This window comes from Poecilia mexicana, unplaced genomic scaffold (genome assembly GCF_051168715.1).
Source record: "Poecilia mexicana isolate PSO_F unplaced genomic scaffold, ASM5116871v1 scaffold_13, whole genome shotgun sequence".
In the NCBI taxonomy this organism is placed as follows: domain Eukaryota; kingdom Metazoa; phylum Chordata; class Actinopteri; order Cyprinodontiformes; family Poeciliidae; genus Poecilia; species Poecilia mexicana.
Genome location: NW_028263382.1, coordinates 6,290,909 through 6,308,754, shown reverse-complemented (window position 1 = coordinate 6,308,754; position 17,846 = coordinate 6,290,909). Strand labels below are relative to the sequence as shown.

General features: G+C 43.2%; 1 protein-coding gene across 1 annotated transcript; it reads left to right on the top strand.

The window, feature by feature from the left end:
• The first annotated feature begins 4,844 nt into the window (after positions 1-4,844).
• nyap2a (neuronal tyrosine-phosphorylated phosphoinositide-3-kinase adaptor 2a) lies at positions 4,845-17,727 on the top strand. Its single transcript, XM_088011568.1, has 6 exons — positions 4,845-5,294; positions 5,849-6,162; positions 7,313-8,374; positions 9,726-9,866; positions 11,322-11,434; positions 15,144-17,727. Exons 1-6 carry the CDS (start codon positions 5,014-5,016, stop codon positions 15,363-15,365), a joined length of 2,133 nt encoding a protein of 710 aa, XP_087867694.1. The 5' UTR covers positions 4,845-5,013; the 3' UTR covers positions 15,366-17,727.
• Positions 17,728-17,846: the final 119 nt, after the last annotated feature.

Below are 17,846 nucleotides of genomic sequence, written 5' to 3'. Positions count from 1 at the left end.
GTACCCAGAATGCATTGCGGTAGAACAATATGCAGTTTCATATCTGCTGATGTCCTGAGTGCTTTCTGACCCTGAGGTCAAAAACTCAGACTGCAGAAGTTAGGATGGTTAAAACATAAAGATAATAAAGGTACAGCACTCATTATTAAAACATTTTATTTGTGTTTGTTTTATGTTTATGATTCTCTTTCTGTCCAGATGGATCTAAATACTCTGGAATCATTTCAGGAACATGAATATGTTCGTTTTTGAGGTTTTTTAAAGTGATGTGATCAAGTGGGATTCAGGAGTAAAGAAGAATGAGACCGTGAAGTGGACCTGCACAAACATTAAATTTATCAGTAAAAAAATACTTTTTCAGCTGCTGGTTCTGATTTTAAAAACTCAGGAAGATCTGCAGAATAATTTCAGTAAATCAGTCACTAAATGTGATCAGTCCAACTGGTTATTGAGCAGCTGGTTCCCTCAGGAATCCAGACCAGAACCAGCAGACGAACTGGGATGTTTCTGGACAAAAATGTCTCTAAAGTGTCTGATCCTGAATCTCTAAAGTTGGACATTTATTGCATCATTTATCGTGATAAATTTCTTGTCAAGATAAAATTTTGATTTATCGTTGACACAATAAATTCCATATAATGATGTTTAAAACCCCGACAAAACTGTTAGTTTTACTATTTTGTTCACTGCTTGTGTAATGAGAGTTTCAGTAAATGTGAAAATATGATTAAAAGCAGTGGCTTTGTGCAATTTAGTGATAGAAATCACACTGGTTCTGGTTCTGGTTCTGTTGACTGATGTTAGGACTGTTTCACTGTAGGGGCGGGTGAAAAGTTTTATCACAATGTTTTCTGGTTCTATTATAATGACAAATGTGACGATAAGAGCTATTTATTGCTTCTTTTTTAGGTAAGTACTGACAGAAACTGAATTTAATTATATTTTCAAATTAATTGATATTAATGCACTTTTATTGAACAAACAGTTTTAAAAAATAGCAAAATAACAATCCTGACAATACAGACAGTTTTATTTGGAATTTATCATAAGAAAAATAAATCAAAATCTTATCATGGTAAGGAATTCATTAAAATTAATGATTAATGATACGATAAATGTTCATTTCTACTTCACTCATTGATCCAACAGGAACTGAACTGAGTCCAGTTCCTGGGTCTGAATCACTGGTCAGAAAATCAGAGAGCTGTGACATCACACGGCGGTGGAGAAACACCATGTGACCTCATCACACACACACACACACGCACACACACACACACACACACACACACACCCACACACACACGCCGAGCCACCGTCAGCAGGAGGAGGAGCCAGCAGGCTGAGGATGCTGTCAGGTTGCCGTGGTTTCAGCCTCCTGCTTCTTGAGCCGACCGTTGCGTGCGCGGCCGAAGGCTGAGAGCTGTGAGGATTTATGACAGGACGGAGGGAAGGAGGAGAGGAGGAAAGGAGGGGAGGAGGAGGCTGTGACAGCAGGAGGTGTTGAAGGGTGGATTATCGCTGCCGCAGAAAAACATCAGAGTCATCGTTTCCTCTGAGTTCCGGCCATCAGGAAGCTCCATCACTCCATCTGAGCAGAGGGAGGACTGAAGGAGGGATGGAGGGAGTGTGAGTCCTCGCTGGTCCTCAGGTAAGCCTCACGTCTTCAACATGTCTGCCTGCTCCACTCATTTCCTTCAGCTTGATGTGGATAGAACGAAGTGTCAATAAAGTCTGCTCAAAACACATCCGGCTCCTTCCCACCCAGAACCATTTCCCTCCAACATGGCCGCCATCTTTCAGCAGAAAGCAGAACAAAATAAAAAATATGTAAATGTAAAATAGGCTCTTATTTTGAAACTGGTATGAGGAATAAATTAGGTAAATAAAACAAACATGAAATGTTGCAGACAGGAAATGACCCAGGCGTGATTCAACATGGCCGCCTGATTAGATGTGATCCAACATGGCCGCCTGATCAAATGTGATCCAATATGGCTTCCTGATCAGACGTGATCTTATATGGCTTCCTGATCAACATTTTTAAAGCAAACCAAAACCAGAGAGTGAAAGAACAGAACCCAGAAGACCACAGGACTGACAACAGAACCCCTTGGACTGAAACCAATGGACCAACAAACCAAAACCAGAGATCAGCAGGACTGAAACCAGAGGCTTATGGGACTGAAACCTAGCAACAACAGCACAGAAACCATGGTAATACTGGACTGAAACCAGAAATAAAACCAATGGATCACCAAACCAAAACCAGACAACCAGTGGACTAAAACTCGAAGACCAAAGAACTGAAAATAGAGAAGAACCAGACAGAAACCAGAAATACGACAAATTGACCATCAGGCTGAAACCAGAGCACCTTGGGACAGAAACTGGGATAGTACCAGAATGAAACCAGAGAACCACTGGACTAAAACAAGGTTTCATTGAGTGATGGTTCAGATTCATCCATCCAATCCGAAACAGTTTGTCCTTTCAACATAAAACCAGGTTCAGTTCATTTCCACACAGAAATTCACAATAACTCAAATTTACACCAGTACAACCAAATTATGTAGACAGACTGAAATTAAAGGTGCTCTGACCGACCTGACCCTCATGTAAAGGAAGGCGGACCAAATCAGGATGTTTTACAAACTGATAGGAACCTTCTAAGGAAGAGCCTGAAACCAAGCATGAGGTGACAGTTGGTAGGAACAACTTCCTTTTCACAGGATGAAACCGACAACAGAACCAGAACAAGAATCATGGTGAGCGGTCGGTCATCTGAAGTGAAGTGACGAGACCTCCGTCCGTCCATCCGGCCGTCCGTCCGTCCATCCATCCATCCATCCATCCATCCATCAGCCTGTTTTCTTTTGGTCTTGTTTACTGGTTTTGGTTTTTGTTCTAATTTTTTAAGTTTTCTTTCAGGATTCTGTCTTTAGCTTCTGTTATGGGTTCCTGTTCTTGTCTGCTAGTCTTGGTTTTTGTTCTAAGCTCTTTAGTTTCTGTTTTTGGGTTTGGTTCTGTTTATGGTTCTGTTTGTCCAGACAGTAACTCGGTTTCTGAGGCTCTTTGAAGGAGTTACAGTCATTTAGTAAATTAAAACTGAGATCAGTAAACCAGATCCAAACTCTGTAAAATGTGAATTGAACCCATTACTGTTTCAGCCCCTGGTTTCTTTGTTCAGTTAAGTTCTTGCTAACTTTCTCCAGAACCAGACAGATTCGGGTCAAATCCATTCTGGACCTTCAGAAACTGACATTTAGCAGATATTTCTGCAGTTTTGCTTCCTCCTGTTCCCTGCAGCAGTACATCTCAGGATTCTCTCTGCTGTGAATTTCAGATTCAGCAGATTATTTGATTCTCAGCTCCTGAAAGCATTAGCACAGAGCCGGAAATGGCGGCAGAACCATCGGGAACCAGAACCCAGAGGAGAGCCGAGTTCAGGTCTCTGGGATGCAGAAGGTGGTTGATGGAGAGACGTTACATAAATGAATCGACTTCATGTCTGAACGTGATTGAATCAGCAGCAGACGAGGCGTCAGGGTGGAGCGGCAGGAGATGCTCCGTCTTCCAAGCATCGACCCGCCGGTGGGTTAGGAGAACATCTGTCCCTCACCGCCTCCTCCTTCCATCGGCTCCCCTTCATCAGCCGCACACAAGGAGGCATTACATCATGCTCCTCTGAGAGATGCTGCTGTTGCTAGGTTACCCCTGGCTGACTCTCTCTTCCATTTTTAGAAGGATGCTGAGAGACAGAGGGGTGGGGGAGGGGATGGAGAGCAGAAGGATTCAGAAAGACACCAAACAGCAGGAACTGAAGGTCCTTCAGATGGTTCTATTGATCTGTACATTTAACTGTCAGTTATATATAGCATTAACTATCAGAGAATCAAACGTTCTGAGGAATTTAGGGCATCAGAAACCAGCTTACAGTCCGAGTCTGGTCAAGCTAAACAAGCAGGAAGTGAAGCTGTTAAAGGAACAAACTCTGTCCTGGTTTTCTGCTGCAGTTTTTATGTTTTTGTTTCTCATATTTTCTCATGTTGGTTCATTATTTACTTTACAAAGTAATCCTAATACACAAACTTTGTGTCAACTTTTTGCATCAACTCTCTGTGGAAATGAGGATCAGCAACTTTTTAAAGTGTTCCCCGATTTCTGTCCATAGAAAAATGGACTTGAGTTGTTTGGAAATGACCTTTTTAGATCGACTGGCAGCCCCAATAAACTAATAAAAAGCCTTTATGTTTTGTAAAGTGATCTGAAATTTAAAAAAATTAAGATAATTTTGTTAGAAAATGAGATAAAAATAATTAGACATCTTATAGATTTAGTTTTTTTCAGAAAAATCAGAACCACAAACTTTATTCTGAAGTGTCAATTTGTAGCTGGTATATGTTGTTTATGCTTTTCTAAATTTAATGTTATCTTAATGGGAACAAACAGCAGCTAAAGCTAATTTCTGTGTGTTTTCACACAGAACTAAAGGTTTCATAATCACCAAATTGAGAGTTAAAGAATCTCAGTCTAAATTTGTGATATTTCAGCTGGACGTGGTCAAATCGACAAAATAACACTGAAATGCTTCTTTAGCTTAGCACCAAACCGACAGACTGACAGTGAATTTAATTCCAGTTACCTCTGAAGTCAGAGCAGGAAGTGACATCACAACTGAGTTAGCGATGTCCCAGTTAGCATAGTCAGAGAAGTTGGGATTCCAACATGGCGACGCCCAAGTAGCCATTACGAACATCATACTGAGCTTTTCTTTCCACACACAAACACAACTTTTAATTTTCTCAACTTGATGTTGCATTCACTTCGTTTAGCACTGATCTTAGACTCTCTGTTACAAGAAGGTTTTCTTGTAAAATAAACATGTTTTCACCACGTGGATGTGAGGAGCGGCCATATTGGAGTCTGTGTTTCAGAAATGCTCAGACTTTCTAGCATTCTACTTGAGTTTTCCAGGTTTAGTTGAATGTCAGCTGTCAGCCACAGACCCAGATGGAGCCAACAGTCCGACCCGTGGGTGTCCGACCCGTGGGTGACCTTCTCTCCTCGTCCTCAGATCCGTGGGGAGTCATGACCTCTCAGGAAGAGGCGTCTTCCTTCAGGAGGTTCTTTCAGTACGTGGAGGACAGCGCACTTCGGACATACGACGGTCTGGTGATCCAAAACGCTTCCGACATCGCCAGAGAGAGCGACCGCGTCCGGAACCAGACCAACTGGACCTACCTGCAGGAGAAACACCAGAAGAAGAGACGGCAAGAAGAGGCCATTAAGAGGTAAACGGGCTGTTTTGTAACTCAGACGATCATGTTTGTCGATATCACTTCATCAGACTTTATTTTGAAATGCAGGATTTTGACCATCAAGAAGACACAGGTTCTCTTGGCAAGTCTTCAGCTGAACATCTTGTGTTTCAATTCTCCTTAAATCTTCAGTTTTTTGATTATGAGACTGAAATGATTTGACTAGTTCTTTTAATCAGCCTCCTGACTCAGGATAAAACGGTACCAACTGAAGTTTTTCAGATGTAGGAAACATGAAGAGGTGAAAGTTTAGTTCTGATGAATGACATGAGGGCGCAGAATTTGATTTGTTTACATTAAGAAATCTTAACAGGTCAGTGATCAATATGAATCTACAACAGAACTTGAGCAATCTTGACGATGGTCCTGTTTTTTTAACAGTGTTTTCCCAACTGATAGTCCGGTAGATTCAGTTCGACTGGAGGCCAAAATTAAACTGAATCAAACGAATCTCCTCTTATTCCTTTCTACTGACTGAATCTTTTCAGTTGATCACACTAACCCAACATTCTCCTGGTCTTTCCCAGGATTGGAGAAGACGTCGCCACGGCCTCAGATGGGGCATACTCTGGAAAACATTTCAGGATGGGCTTCATGACGATGCCGGCGCCACAGGACCGACTGCCCACGCCGACCCAAGGCTTCACTGTGCGATCTCAGTCTCTTCACTCAGTCGGCGGCGGAGAGGAAGACTCCAACCACAGTCGCAAGCAACCTCCACCCAAACCCAAGCGAGACCCGACCACCAAACTGAGCAGCAGCTCTGAGGCGGTGGATGGAGTCTCTGGTTTCCTAAAGAGAGAGTATCAAGAAGCAAAGGATGGTGCAGAACTTTCAGAAGGTGAGATTTGAATCATCCATGTCTTTGGGACCGACGTTCCTCAGGAGCCACGCCCCTGAAGCCTTCAGATCAGTTGTGTTCAGCTCTCGTGGGTCGTTGTTGATGCTGCTGTTGCCAAAACTTGGTTTCTATGAACTGGGTCATTTTGGACTACTACCAAACTTAATGGCATGCTGATTGGATAATAGAGTTGGGTGATTTGGGTGAAGAAAGTATTACGATACAAGCGTTTTCTTTTAAATAGCCATAATACAGCCAAACTGGTGAAGTGACCTTCGCTTTTTATCCACAACTTCCTCTTGAGTTGTTATACTCGTTTTCTCCTGTAACTCCACCACAATCTTTTTCATTTTTAAGCAGTTATGGGCCACGGTGGCGAAACATGAAACTGCTCCCACATACTCAGGCGTACTGCATGTATTCTGTGGACTGTGCACTGACCGCAGACGGTTGAGATTTCATAGTCGGTACATTTGTGTACATCGTGTACGATGTACACAAATGTACAGTTGGTACACATTGGTACCAAATGTAGGTACCAGTTGTATCCAACTTGACTGGATACTAGCATGTTTCCCAAACTTGCTAGTATCCAAATAAATACCAGCAAACTTGCTTGTATCTGAGTGTTTAGTAGAAAGGGGCTAGTTGCTCAGCTACCTTATCAAACTTGTTTGCGAACACGTCCAGTGGACGTTTGCTTTCACATCGACCTCCAAAGAGCGAAGTACGCCCGAGTATGTTGGGTCAACACGAAACTGCTACTGAACAAGTTACTCACCAGGTTGTTGCTAGGTAACCAAAGAGTGAGTGAGTGAGTTGATGCCACCAACCACAGCTTAGCTGTGAGAGGTTGAGCTGCTAAAGCCTTTCCTTTGCCTACGTCCCCCAGAATGCTACATGGTTCTTGTTTGGAGTTCAATGAAATTATCAATATTTTATTGGAGTTGTTTTCTTTTGCTTTTAATCAAGTACCTATCACGATAGCTATCATTATTGTGTCGTTGTCCAGTCCTATTAGATTATAGATTTACTTGAATCAGATGTGCCGGATGGGGAGACAAATACGACTTTATAAGTCACTGAACATTAAGGGTGAATAAGAAGTAAGTATTTGTTTGGATTCTCAGTTGTTTCTGTTTGCCTGCAGCTCGATACCATCACCACAGTGAAGAATCCAGGAAGATGCCTCCACCCAAACCCAAGAGAGACCCAAACACTCAGCTTAGCTCCTCTTTTGATGAGTCCTACGTCCGTAACCACTGCAGCAAGAAGTCTTCCCTCCAAGGCGATAAATCCTCGTCTCAGAGTCACAGCCCGGCATCCAGAGACACGGACGACGAAGAGCCGGTTTACATCGAGATGGTCGGAAACATCCTGCGTGAGCTGAAAGGTCAGGAAACGGTGGACGACGAGCAGAGCGAGTCTGTGTATGAGGAGATGAAGTACCCGATGCTGGAGGACTTTCTACAGGATGTGCAGACTACCATCATCGACAGTGAGGCGTGGTCTTCCCGCGGTTCGTTCTGTGACATTCCTCCACCCTTCCCAAACCTCCTGACTCACCGCCCTCCGCTGCTCGTCTTCCCACCCGCCCCGGTCCAGTGCTCCCCCAACTCCGACGAGTCCCCTCTCACCCCGCTTGATGTCACTCGTCTGCCTATGCTAGAAAACGTTAGTTTGAGTAAATCGGGTGGAGCAGAGCAGCCACAGAGCTCCGGTCACCACCGTAAAGACCGAGACCGGGACCGGGACCGGGACCGAGACCGAGACCGGGACGCATCCCACACTCACACAATCACATCCTCTGGTCGCTCATCAGCCCCTCCCCTTGCCTCGAGTTTTTACAAGTCGTCTAGCTCCGCCCACAGCGGTCACGGCTACCCCCGCAGCCAATCAGCATGCCCATCTCCGGTCAGCATGGGGCGCGCTCTGACTCCTCTGAGTTTGAAGAGGCCGCCCCCTTATGACACTCTGATAGCAGGAGGAAGCATACCCCGCTCCTCTTCCTCATCATCGTCATCCTCACAGAGGGCAGGAGAGGGTGGAGCTAAACTCAGTAACTCGTCCTCCGCCCACGGCTCCATGCACAACGTCTCGGCGCGGTGCCAGACTCCCACCAGCCCGCTGGACGAACTCAACAACCTGTTTGCGTCCGGCAGGCAGGTGATGAAGAGGGGCTCAGCAGGGAGGAAGAGCAGAGAGGGTGAAGGTAAGAATGTCACAGAATACCAGAAATCTGATGAGCAAGAACAGAACCAGAACCAAAATTATCATAATTGACTAAGACTAACAAAATAACAAAAACTGAAACTGATTAAACATTTTCATCAACTGAAATAAATGAAAACAATAATTAATGGAGAAAACTGTAACTGACTGGAAATACGTCGTCTGTCTATAAAACTAAAACGTACTGAAATTAGAGATCTGACTCCCTTTGTTTTGTGTTTATCAATCTATTTATTAGCCTTTCAAACTGATGTTTATCTAATAATAATAAAAACCAGCAAAACACTCTAAAAACTACTTAAAACTAACTGAATTAGACAAAAACTCACAACCAAAACTAAACTATAATGAAAAACCCAAAACTATCATAACCCTAGTAGAACCTAATCTAAGGTTCAAGTTTATATTTAAAAACTGTAAATATGTATTAATGAAGATTTACATGAGATTATAGCCTGGTGGTTAATTTAACCTCTAGTCATACTGACAGATAATGCGAAAAAATAAATATATAAAACAACATTAAAGGGGCAGTATTATGTAAAATGCCCTGTTTTATCTTTTCATCATGTTATAATGTTATTCCTTCATCAACCTGGAGGGTTGCTTTGATTCTTCCATCTTTGAGAAATCCTTCAATCTCCATGGCAACCATTCAGCCGTACAAAATGCCTGGATGGACCTAGCCCCGCCTTCGAGACACAGCTCCTCCCCCACTCAGCTCCTTCAGACTAGCCAGCAGCAATTAGCAAACACCTGATGGACCTGCTGAACTCATTATAGGAGCTGCTGCCCAGTAAAATTGTTGTTAAAGGGTTAATGGAGGAGCCATGTTGGGACGATTTCCTGAAGGCGGAGGATTTCTTTTAAGTCATATCTGATATAAGTCAGTGTTGATGATTGTAACATGGCTGTTTTATCCAACACCTTTACTGTTTGTTTATAAACCATTTCAACTGGTTTGAAAACTGTTTTGCAAGCCAAGCAACATGTTGTATTAAGACTAAACATGGCATCAAAGTATAATTTAGCACTTTCTATAGTTAGATTATTACTAATTAATCTAAAATTATATTAAATTTCATTTTTTCACTTGCTTAAGCAAACTGTTTTAAACAATAACCTCTAAATAAGTGAACTCTTGTAATACTTCTAGATTTTTGTCTGGGATAAAAATACTAGAATCAGTTTGTATTTGCCTTTTTTAAAAATACATCCAGCTTTTACATCGTCGTGTTGCTTTGGTTGCCTCACACCGAAGCAGCAGGATGAATGTTCTGTTCGATTCTTCATGTTTGCACTGATGTTTGATTTCTGCTTCATTTCTGCAGGAGACTCCAAGACTCTGCCAAGACACGACAGTAAAGACAGAGACGGACAATCCAGTCCAGTTTCCAGCAGAATGGGGAGGTCTTCTGTGAGCCCCACCATGATGCTGACTGGCGGAGGAGGAGGAGGAGGAGGAGGAGGAGGTGAGGTCCTGTAATCCTCTAAAAACTGAACCGTTATGTCAACAGGAGCTCAGGTTGGATGGATCCAAACCCGACCCTGTTTATTTTAGTTGAGGAATTTTCAGACAAATTGAAGCTTCAGAAACTGGTTTCAGTTTGTTTAAATTTATCTGCGGATAAAAAAATTACACAGATGATAATAATGTCTGTTTTCTTGCATTTAGCAAATAGGAAACTGTTGGTAATCCCAAATGGCTAAAAAAAGTTCAATTTAAATCAGTGTGTTGAATTTCTTCTTGTTTTGTGAGAAAATAAAACTAAACTTCTTTTCTCCGTTGAGAACTCGGCGTTCGGCTGGACTCCCTCTCCGTTTCACTCTCTAAGTGCTGCACAATTCCCCAGACAGAGTTGGAGAGCAGCAGCCATTGAAACCCCACTCAGCGCTGATTAAACCTCTCTCTGTCTCGTCTCTGCTAATTTTATCTCGCTGCTGCTTCATCAGATTGTATCATATTGTTTGTTGATGTAACCTCTGGGCACATTAAGTTCTGTGTCTGATTACTACAGTAACGTCACACTTCCCTAAAAAATGTGTTGTTTTGTCATATTTTGAGTATTTTAGTCATTTCTAAATTATGCATAAGCTCATTTGAACCTCAGGTTAGTTAACTGAGAAGCCTGCACTGCAAAAACACAAAATCTGACCTAGAATGTTGTCTAGTTTATTGAGCAAATGTGCTTGAGATGCAACGAAACTAATTTACAAGTAACTTTTCAGCCAGATACAGGAGCTTGTTTTAAGTCAATGATTATTTCTGATGAACTTTGCCCTCTGGTAGAAAGAACAGAATCACAAAAATGAAACTGAACTGTTTTAAATCTTTAATCAAAATTTGAAATAGACGGTATGTTGAGGCCTGGAAGGTGTGCAGTAAATTCGGTGTTTTGCTGTTTCTTATTAAACTGTTGTGTGTGTAGTCTGGGTTTCTAGCTGTTTATTTGAACCGTGTGTGTTTTTATTGTCTGTTTTGGCAGATGCTGCTGTGCGTAGCATCCTTGAGTCCATGGCAGATTTTCCTTAGGTTACAGAAAATTTTATTTTATTCTACTCTAAAATGTATTAGTTCCACTGGCAGAATATTTCACTTATAACATGAGAAGAATGTCTTGTTATAAGTGAAACAATCTGCCAGTTGACTTCAGACTTCTTTATCAATATTGAGGAATTATTGACTTTAAACTCCTACATCTTGATGAAAAGTTACTTGTAAATTAGTTTTGTCGTAATTCAAGTGTAATAAGAAATTTGCACTTGAAACTGGACTGAACTTTCTGGCTGTAATTTTGTGTTTTTACAGTGTAACATTGGATTCATCTGATCTGTACTTCATGGCTTCTTAGCTCTAGGATTAATCGTTTTCTGAAGCTCAGGTGAGCAGCTGATACCTGTCAGGTGACTGATGTCTGGTTCTGCAGAATCAAAGACTGTGGGTAAACTGGGCCGGTCTGCATCAACATCAGGGGTTCCGTCTCCAGGCGGAACGCCGCAGCGCCACCTCCATGATGCCCACCACCCGGCCCTCAGCCAGGTAAGCCGCCCCCACCTCGCCCCCTCTCACCTGTTTGCTCTTGTCTGTGTCACCTGTCCTGACCATGTGTTTGAAATGTTCACACAGGACTGAGCTTTGGTGAACAAACAGAGAGCAGGAACTTCACATCTTCTCCTGAACTTAGTCTCAATCTGAATTTTAATCACTAACAGCCTGCAGCAGCTGAACATAACTGGCTCAGTAACACTTGATTACTAACATGCTGAAGTTTCTAACAGTAACACTAATACCACACTGATCTCGACTAACAGCGAGTCATTCTGAAGCACTTTAACACAATAAAACTGTAAAATTTCCTCACTAAGAGTCATAAGATCATAAAGCCAAATGTTACAATATAGTTACTGATTCTGCCCATTCCGATCCTGACTCCGCCCTGTTCCGATCCTGACTCCGCCCTGTTCCGATACTGACTCCGCCCCGTTCCGATCATGACTCCGCCCTGTTCCGATACTGACTCCGCCCCGTTCCGATCCTGACTCCGCCCCGTTCCGATCCTGACTCCGCCCTGTTCCGATACTGACTCCGCCCCGTTCCGATACTGACTCCGCCCCGTTCCGATCATGACTCCGCCCTGTTCCGATCCTGACTCCGCCCCGTTCCGATCCTGACTCCGCCCTGTTCCGATACTGACTCCACCCTGTTCCGATACTGACTCCGCCCTGTTCCGATACTGACTCCGCCCGTTCCGATCCTGACTCCGCCCTGTTCCGATACTGACTCCGCCCCGTTCCGATACTGACTCCGCCCCGTTCCGATACTGACTCCGCCCCGTTCCGATACTGACTCCGCCCCGTTCCGATACTGACTCCGCCCGTTCCGATACTGACTCCGCCCCGTTCCGATCATGACTCCGCCCCGTTCCGATCCTGACTCCGCCCCGTTCCGATCCTGACTCCGCCCCGTTCCAATCCTGACTCCGCCCTGTTCCGATACTGACTCCGCCCTGTTTCGATACTGACTCCGCCCCGTTCCGATACTGACTCCGCCCCGTTCCGATACTGACTCCGCCCTGTTCCGATACTGACTCCGCCCTGTTCCGATCCTGACTCCGCCCTGTTCCGATACTGACTCCGCCCGTTCCGATACTGACTCCGCCCCGTTCCGATCCTGACTCCGCCCCGTTCCGATACTGACTCCGCCCTGTTCCGATACTGACTCCGCCTGTTGCAATACTGACTCCGCCCTGTTCCGATCCTGACTCCGCCCTGTTCCGATACTGACTCCGCCCTGTTCCGATACTGACTCCGCCCCGTTCCGATACTGACTCCGCCTGTTCCGATACTGACTCCGCCCTGTTCCGATACTGACTCCGCCCGTTCCGATACTGACTCCGCCCTGTTCCGATACTGACTCCGCCCGTTCCGATACTGACTCCGCCCTGTTCCGATACTGACTCCGCCCGTTCCGATACTGACTCCGCCCGTTCCAATATGGACTCCGCCCTGTTCCGATACCGACCCTGCCCCATTTTATATACATGCTGACCATGCCCATTCCTAGACACACTGACTCCACGCTATTGTAATAAATACCGGTCACATCAAATTTATGTACATAAATGTCCTTTGCATATTGACTCCACCCCTTCCTGCTGCAAATTGCCCACCCTGTGACCCATGCTGACCCCGTACCTTTCTTTTGCATGCTGATTCTTGTGACCTCTGACCCTGCCCTGTCCCAACCAGACCTACTGTTCCACTCTGTTGTTATGTATTCTGATGCACGCTCTGGCCCAGTTTCAGTCCGGTTCGAAGTACAGACTTGCCCCCATTTTTTATACATATTGATGGACTCTAACTCTGACACATGACATCTACAGGTCATGCCCAATTTTTGGAGCACGCTCCATTTTAATACATACTGACCAGATGTTGTTACTGCACAATCTGTCCCAGAAGCTCGATCTGAACCATCAACTTATTTGCACATGAACTAAAAAAAATTTGTTCCTGGAGTGAATCTATTTATTAAAATAATTAGTTTCAGCATTGTTTTTAAACTGACCAAAGTGCATTCAATGGTGATTTTATCTGGGGTTTTTTTTTTTTTTTTACCAGAAATCACCTGTAAGATTAGAAATGTGTTTGCCAAAGGGAACCCTATCCATCTGGAAGTATTTCCTTTAGCGCCTGTGCTAACGCCATGATGTCGTTGTAGATCGTTCTTCCTGGACAGATTCTGTCATGACACATCATTCTTTACATATTGACTCCGCCCCTTTCTGATGCAATTTGCCCACGCTGTGACCCATGCTGACCCCGCACCTTTCTGTTGCATGCTGATTCTTGTGGTGTGACCTCTGACCCTGCCCTGTCCCAACCGGACCAACGGCTCTGCCCTGCTGTTATGCATTCTGATGCATGCTCTGGCCCACTTTCAGTCCCGTTTCTACAGACAACCTTCATGTGACGCAGGACATTTTCATTTATTTACAGAGTTAATGAAGCATAATTAATCCTGTTTTAACTATTATTTGCTTTAATTGGAAATCATTTAAAGCTACACAGAGCCTGCCCAGTGCTAACTGGAAGAACTGGACTGGAACTGAGTTCATCCTCACCTGACATCCATCACCTTCTCCCTGTGGTTGTGTTTCTGTGTCAAAGTTTTCAAATAAAAACCAAAATGTCTTGTGTGGTGTTTGTTCTGTCTCAGTCTGCAGTGGTATTGTTTTTCATTTAAATAATTTTTTGGGATCGCTGTAGTGTGTGTTCAGTGTTCTGGTTTCTGGTCATCAATCCAGTTTGTCATTTTAGATTCAACTGATTTAATGTAACTGAATTATTAAGGGTCCAGTCCATGATGTCAGAGTTGCTTAAAAATCTATAGATCATGATATCATCCACAAATCAGCATATTGACTGTGTAATTATTAACATTTGTTTAAATTTGTTTCCATTCAGACAAATTCCTAAAACAGCTGCTTTTATTCATACACTGCAAAAACAAAGTAATTTAGGTCTAGTCTCTTGTGTGAATATCTTAGTACACTTGAAATAGGATAAAACTAACTTAGTAACTTTTCAGCGATATAGGAGTTTGTTTAATAATAACCCAATGAATTACCAGTGATTCTTTGGGCTCAGCTTCTCCAGCCACATCCATTTACTGTTGAATCAATAAATCACCATTGTTGATTTTGCCTAATTGACCAGAGAAGGACTTCAGTCTGAAAACACGCAGAACATCAGTAGATTTTAAACTCTTTACTGTACAACTACAGCAATGCATTATGGGTACAGAATGAACATCGTTTGCTGCATCTGTGAACTCAAGGAGAACCTAAACAGTCTTCACCCACTTAAGAAACAAGACCATGAATATGAACATGAACAATTCCTAGCAATCAGCTGGCAAAAGTGCTAAGCTAAAAATTAGCTGGTTAGCAGAGCAAATTTTTAGCTTAGCGCTTTCAAATTTTCTGAAAAAAGTAATTTAGGGAAACATTTTCCAAGTTAGTCAAAGTGCTACCAAAAAGTTAGCTCCTCTATTAGCATATTAGCGGAAGTGTGTCCACCACTGAGCTTTAATAAATAGACAAATGAATCCAACCCTGTTGGTGTCTGAATGTTGACCCATCCACAGGCTGCCGTTAGTGTTGAATGTGACCAGACTCAGTGAGGCTCAGTGTTCAGGCAGGACCACAGCGTGTGAGCGATGATGACGAGCTGTTCTTCATCACCAGATGCCGTGGCTCTGCGGCGACGCCACCATGATGGAGATGATCGAGAAGAAGAGAGTTTTGTGCCGAGAGATCAAAGCTCGTCAGCGGCCGGAGAAGAACCTGTGCAAACAGGACAGCATGCCCAACCTGCCCAGCTGGAGGAGGAAGCAGCCGCCGCCATACTCAGCCCCGCCCACCGCCACCGGACACGCCACCACCGTGTTCTGGGACACCGCCATCTGAGAACAACCCACAGGGACGTCCAGAACAACGTCCTCCTCCGAGGCAGAGAGAAACCGACCAGGATGATGGTGATGTTGGTAACCATAGTGGTGACAATGATGGTGATGAAGATCGTAATTTATAATGATCTTCATCATCATTATTGGTAATGATGATGATGGTGGTCATGAGGGTGGTGATGGGGATGAAGATAATTATGATGATGATGAAAATGATGATCATGACGATAGTAATGATAGGATGAAGATTATGTCTCATCCTCCTCATCATCATCTTCCTCCAGAGCTGCTGGCCGGTTGAATTTGCCGCCAGCTGATTGGTTGATGAGTTGAACTTTCCAGTCGTTCTTTTTTGCTTTGAACAATCATTTGATTCAGTTTGACGTTCACACCTGCAGACTCGCCTGCTTTGATGTTTCCACTTCCTGTCACGTGATGCAGTTTGAGTTGACTTCATCCTCATCTGAACCTCGTTAATGGACATTAACGACAGAAATTAATGTGCGTCAGTAAATAAGCATCGATCAGACCGTCGTTATCAGACAGGAAGTGACGCTGAACACACGCCGCAGCTTCTGTTTGTCTATCCTAATGAGGACGCTCACATTACAAGATGCAGTTTGAGGGTCGGACCCGGTTCTGACCTGGTTCCGGTCCAGCCTTTCAGCCAGGTTTTAACTCCTTAAGACAAAGGTTCAAACAGGCGTCCTGCTGTCCAATCAGAGCGCAGAGCGGCGCGGAGGGGGCGTGGCTGTTCAGGTGTAGCAGAGATTCCTGTCGTCTTTCTAGTTCTTATTTTTTTTATCTGTGAAATATTCAGATGGCTGTTTCTTTTTAAGTTGTGTAGCAGAAAAAATGAATTCCTCTATGTCTGAAAAGAAGACGCGGCGCATCACTGCGATGTGTTTTTATATTTCTGAAAGAAAAGATGGTGACGTCTGTGTGTGGAGTGTAGTCGGAACGTGAACATGTTTTTATAAAATATTTTAAAACTGAGAATATTTTGGCAGGCTGGTTGTTGGTTTGTGCTCATTTGCAAGTGGTGAATTTTCAATCCAGTTTGACTCCAGTTTCACTCCACTGTGACTCCAGTGAGTCTCAGTGGAAATTCTCAACTGGACTCAACTGTAAATTCCGTTCTGATTCAAGCTAAATATAAATTTTTCAAACCACTTTGACTTTAAATTCCTTCCTTTATGATTATTTTATTTATGTATATTTATTTAATCAAGTTTTTGATTCCAGTTTGTTTCTAATTTGTTTCCGATTTGATTCCAGTTTCACTACAATTTAAAACTCAGATTGTAGTTTTAGTCTCAAGTTTAACTCTTACTGGTTCCCAGTCTAATTTCAGTCTAGTCTCCTTGGCTCTGGTATAACTCCAGACTGTCACCAGTTTTACTCCAGTTTTACTCCAGTTTGACTCCAGTTTAACTCCAGTTTGACAGCAGTAGAACTCTGCAGCAAACTAAAGTGACTAGTCTGAGTTTGAACTAGAACCTGAGTTAACTAACCTGGGTTAACTGGGATCAGTTTGATCCAGACCTTACCCCAGTGTGAACACAGATTAAATCCAGTTTGGCTTCATAAATGTAGCCAAAAACGATTCATCCTGTTGGATAACAGCCATTTCCACACCACAGTGTGAATCACACTCAAAAAGTTTATCAGGATCTTCACCTGACCTTTGACCTGGAGGTCAGGTGGCTGTTGATCTGTAGATGCCTGCTGGTCCTGATGAACCAGGAGAAAGAAAACTTCCTTCTTTCTGTGATCAATGTGAAACCACCTGAAGACAAGCGCCGGATTCAGGTTGAAATATGCACATGGATTAAATATTAAATATTTATCTGCTCACAAACTTCTCCTTTTGCACAAAATGTTTGTCATCATTAAACTAAGTGCACTTCCTGAGTTTGTAAAAGTTTCCTCAAACATGATTTATTTGTAGTTATTTACAGGAAATGAATATTATATCAGCCTATATTAATGTTTCATGCAGTTTCTTTAAGAAATGATTAAAATTGAGCTGAAATGCTGAAGAGAAGCAGATTGAGTTCTGATTGGTCCAAAGATCAGCTAATGAGAGGAAGGTTGGAGATGCAGCTCTCTGATTGGTTGATGGAAGCATTTAAACATTGTGTGAACGCCAACAGAGCGCTCTGACTCGGAAACTGGTTCAGATTATTCATGACTTGTTCTTCATGCACTGTGAGAGTCTGATGGACGCCGCGGTTTCCTGCTCTGAGATTATTGCACTTGTTTATTTTTATTGAAACTGTGAGAAATAAAAAAAACTGATGTATTTGATTATGTTTTCATCAACGATGAAATATGAATAAAGTTGATTTTTCTGATCCGGAGTCCAGCCTCTTCTCTTGTTTGTGATTTAATGCTCGACTGGTTGGTTTCTAAAAATGGCCATAAGAAGAATCACCTGAACAACAGACAGACAGACATTATTCTCAAAGTTCAGATTAAC

Bases quoted from the DNA above. Each gene is read 5' to 3' on its own strand.
- nyap2a (XM_088011568.1), top strand. From the start codon at position 5,014: ATGGAGCCAACAGTCCGACCCGTGGGTGTCCGACCCGTGGGTGACCTT. The intron at 6,163-7,312 runs GTGAGATTTGAA...GTTTGCCTGCAG, and splicing joins TGGTGCAGAACTTTCAGAAG to CTCGATACCATCACCACAGT. The intron at 9,867-11,321 runs GTGAGGTCCTGT...CTGGTTCTGCAG, and splicing joins AGGAGGAGGAGGAGGAGGAG to AATCAAAGACTGTGGGTAAA.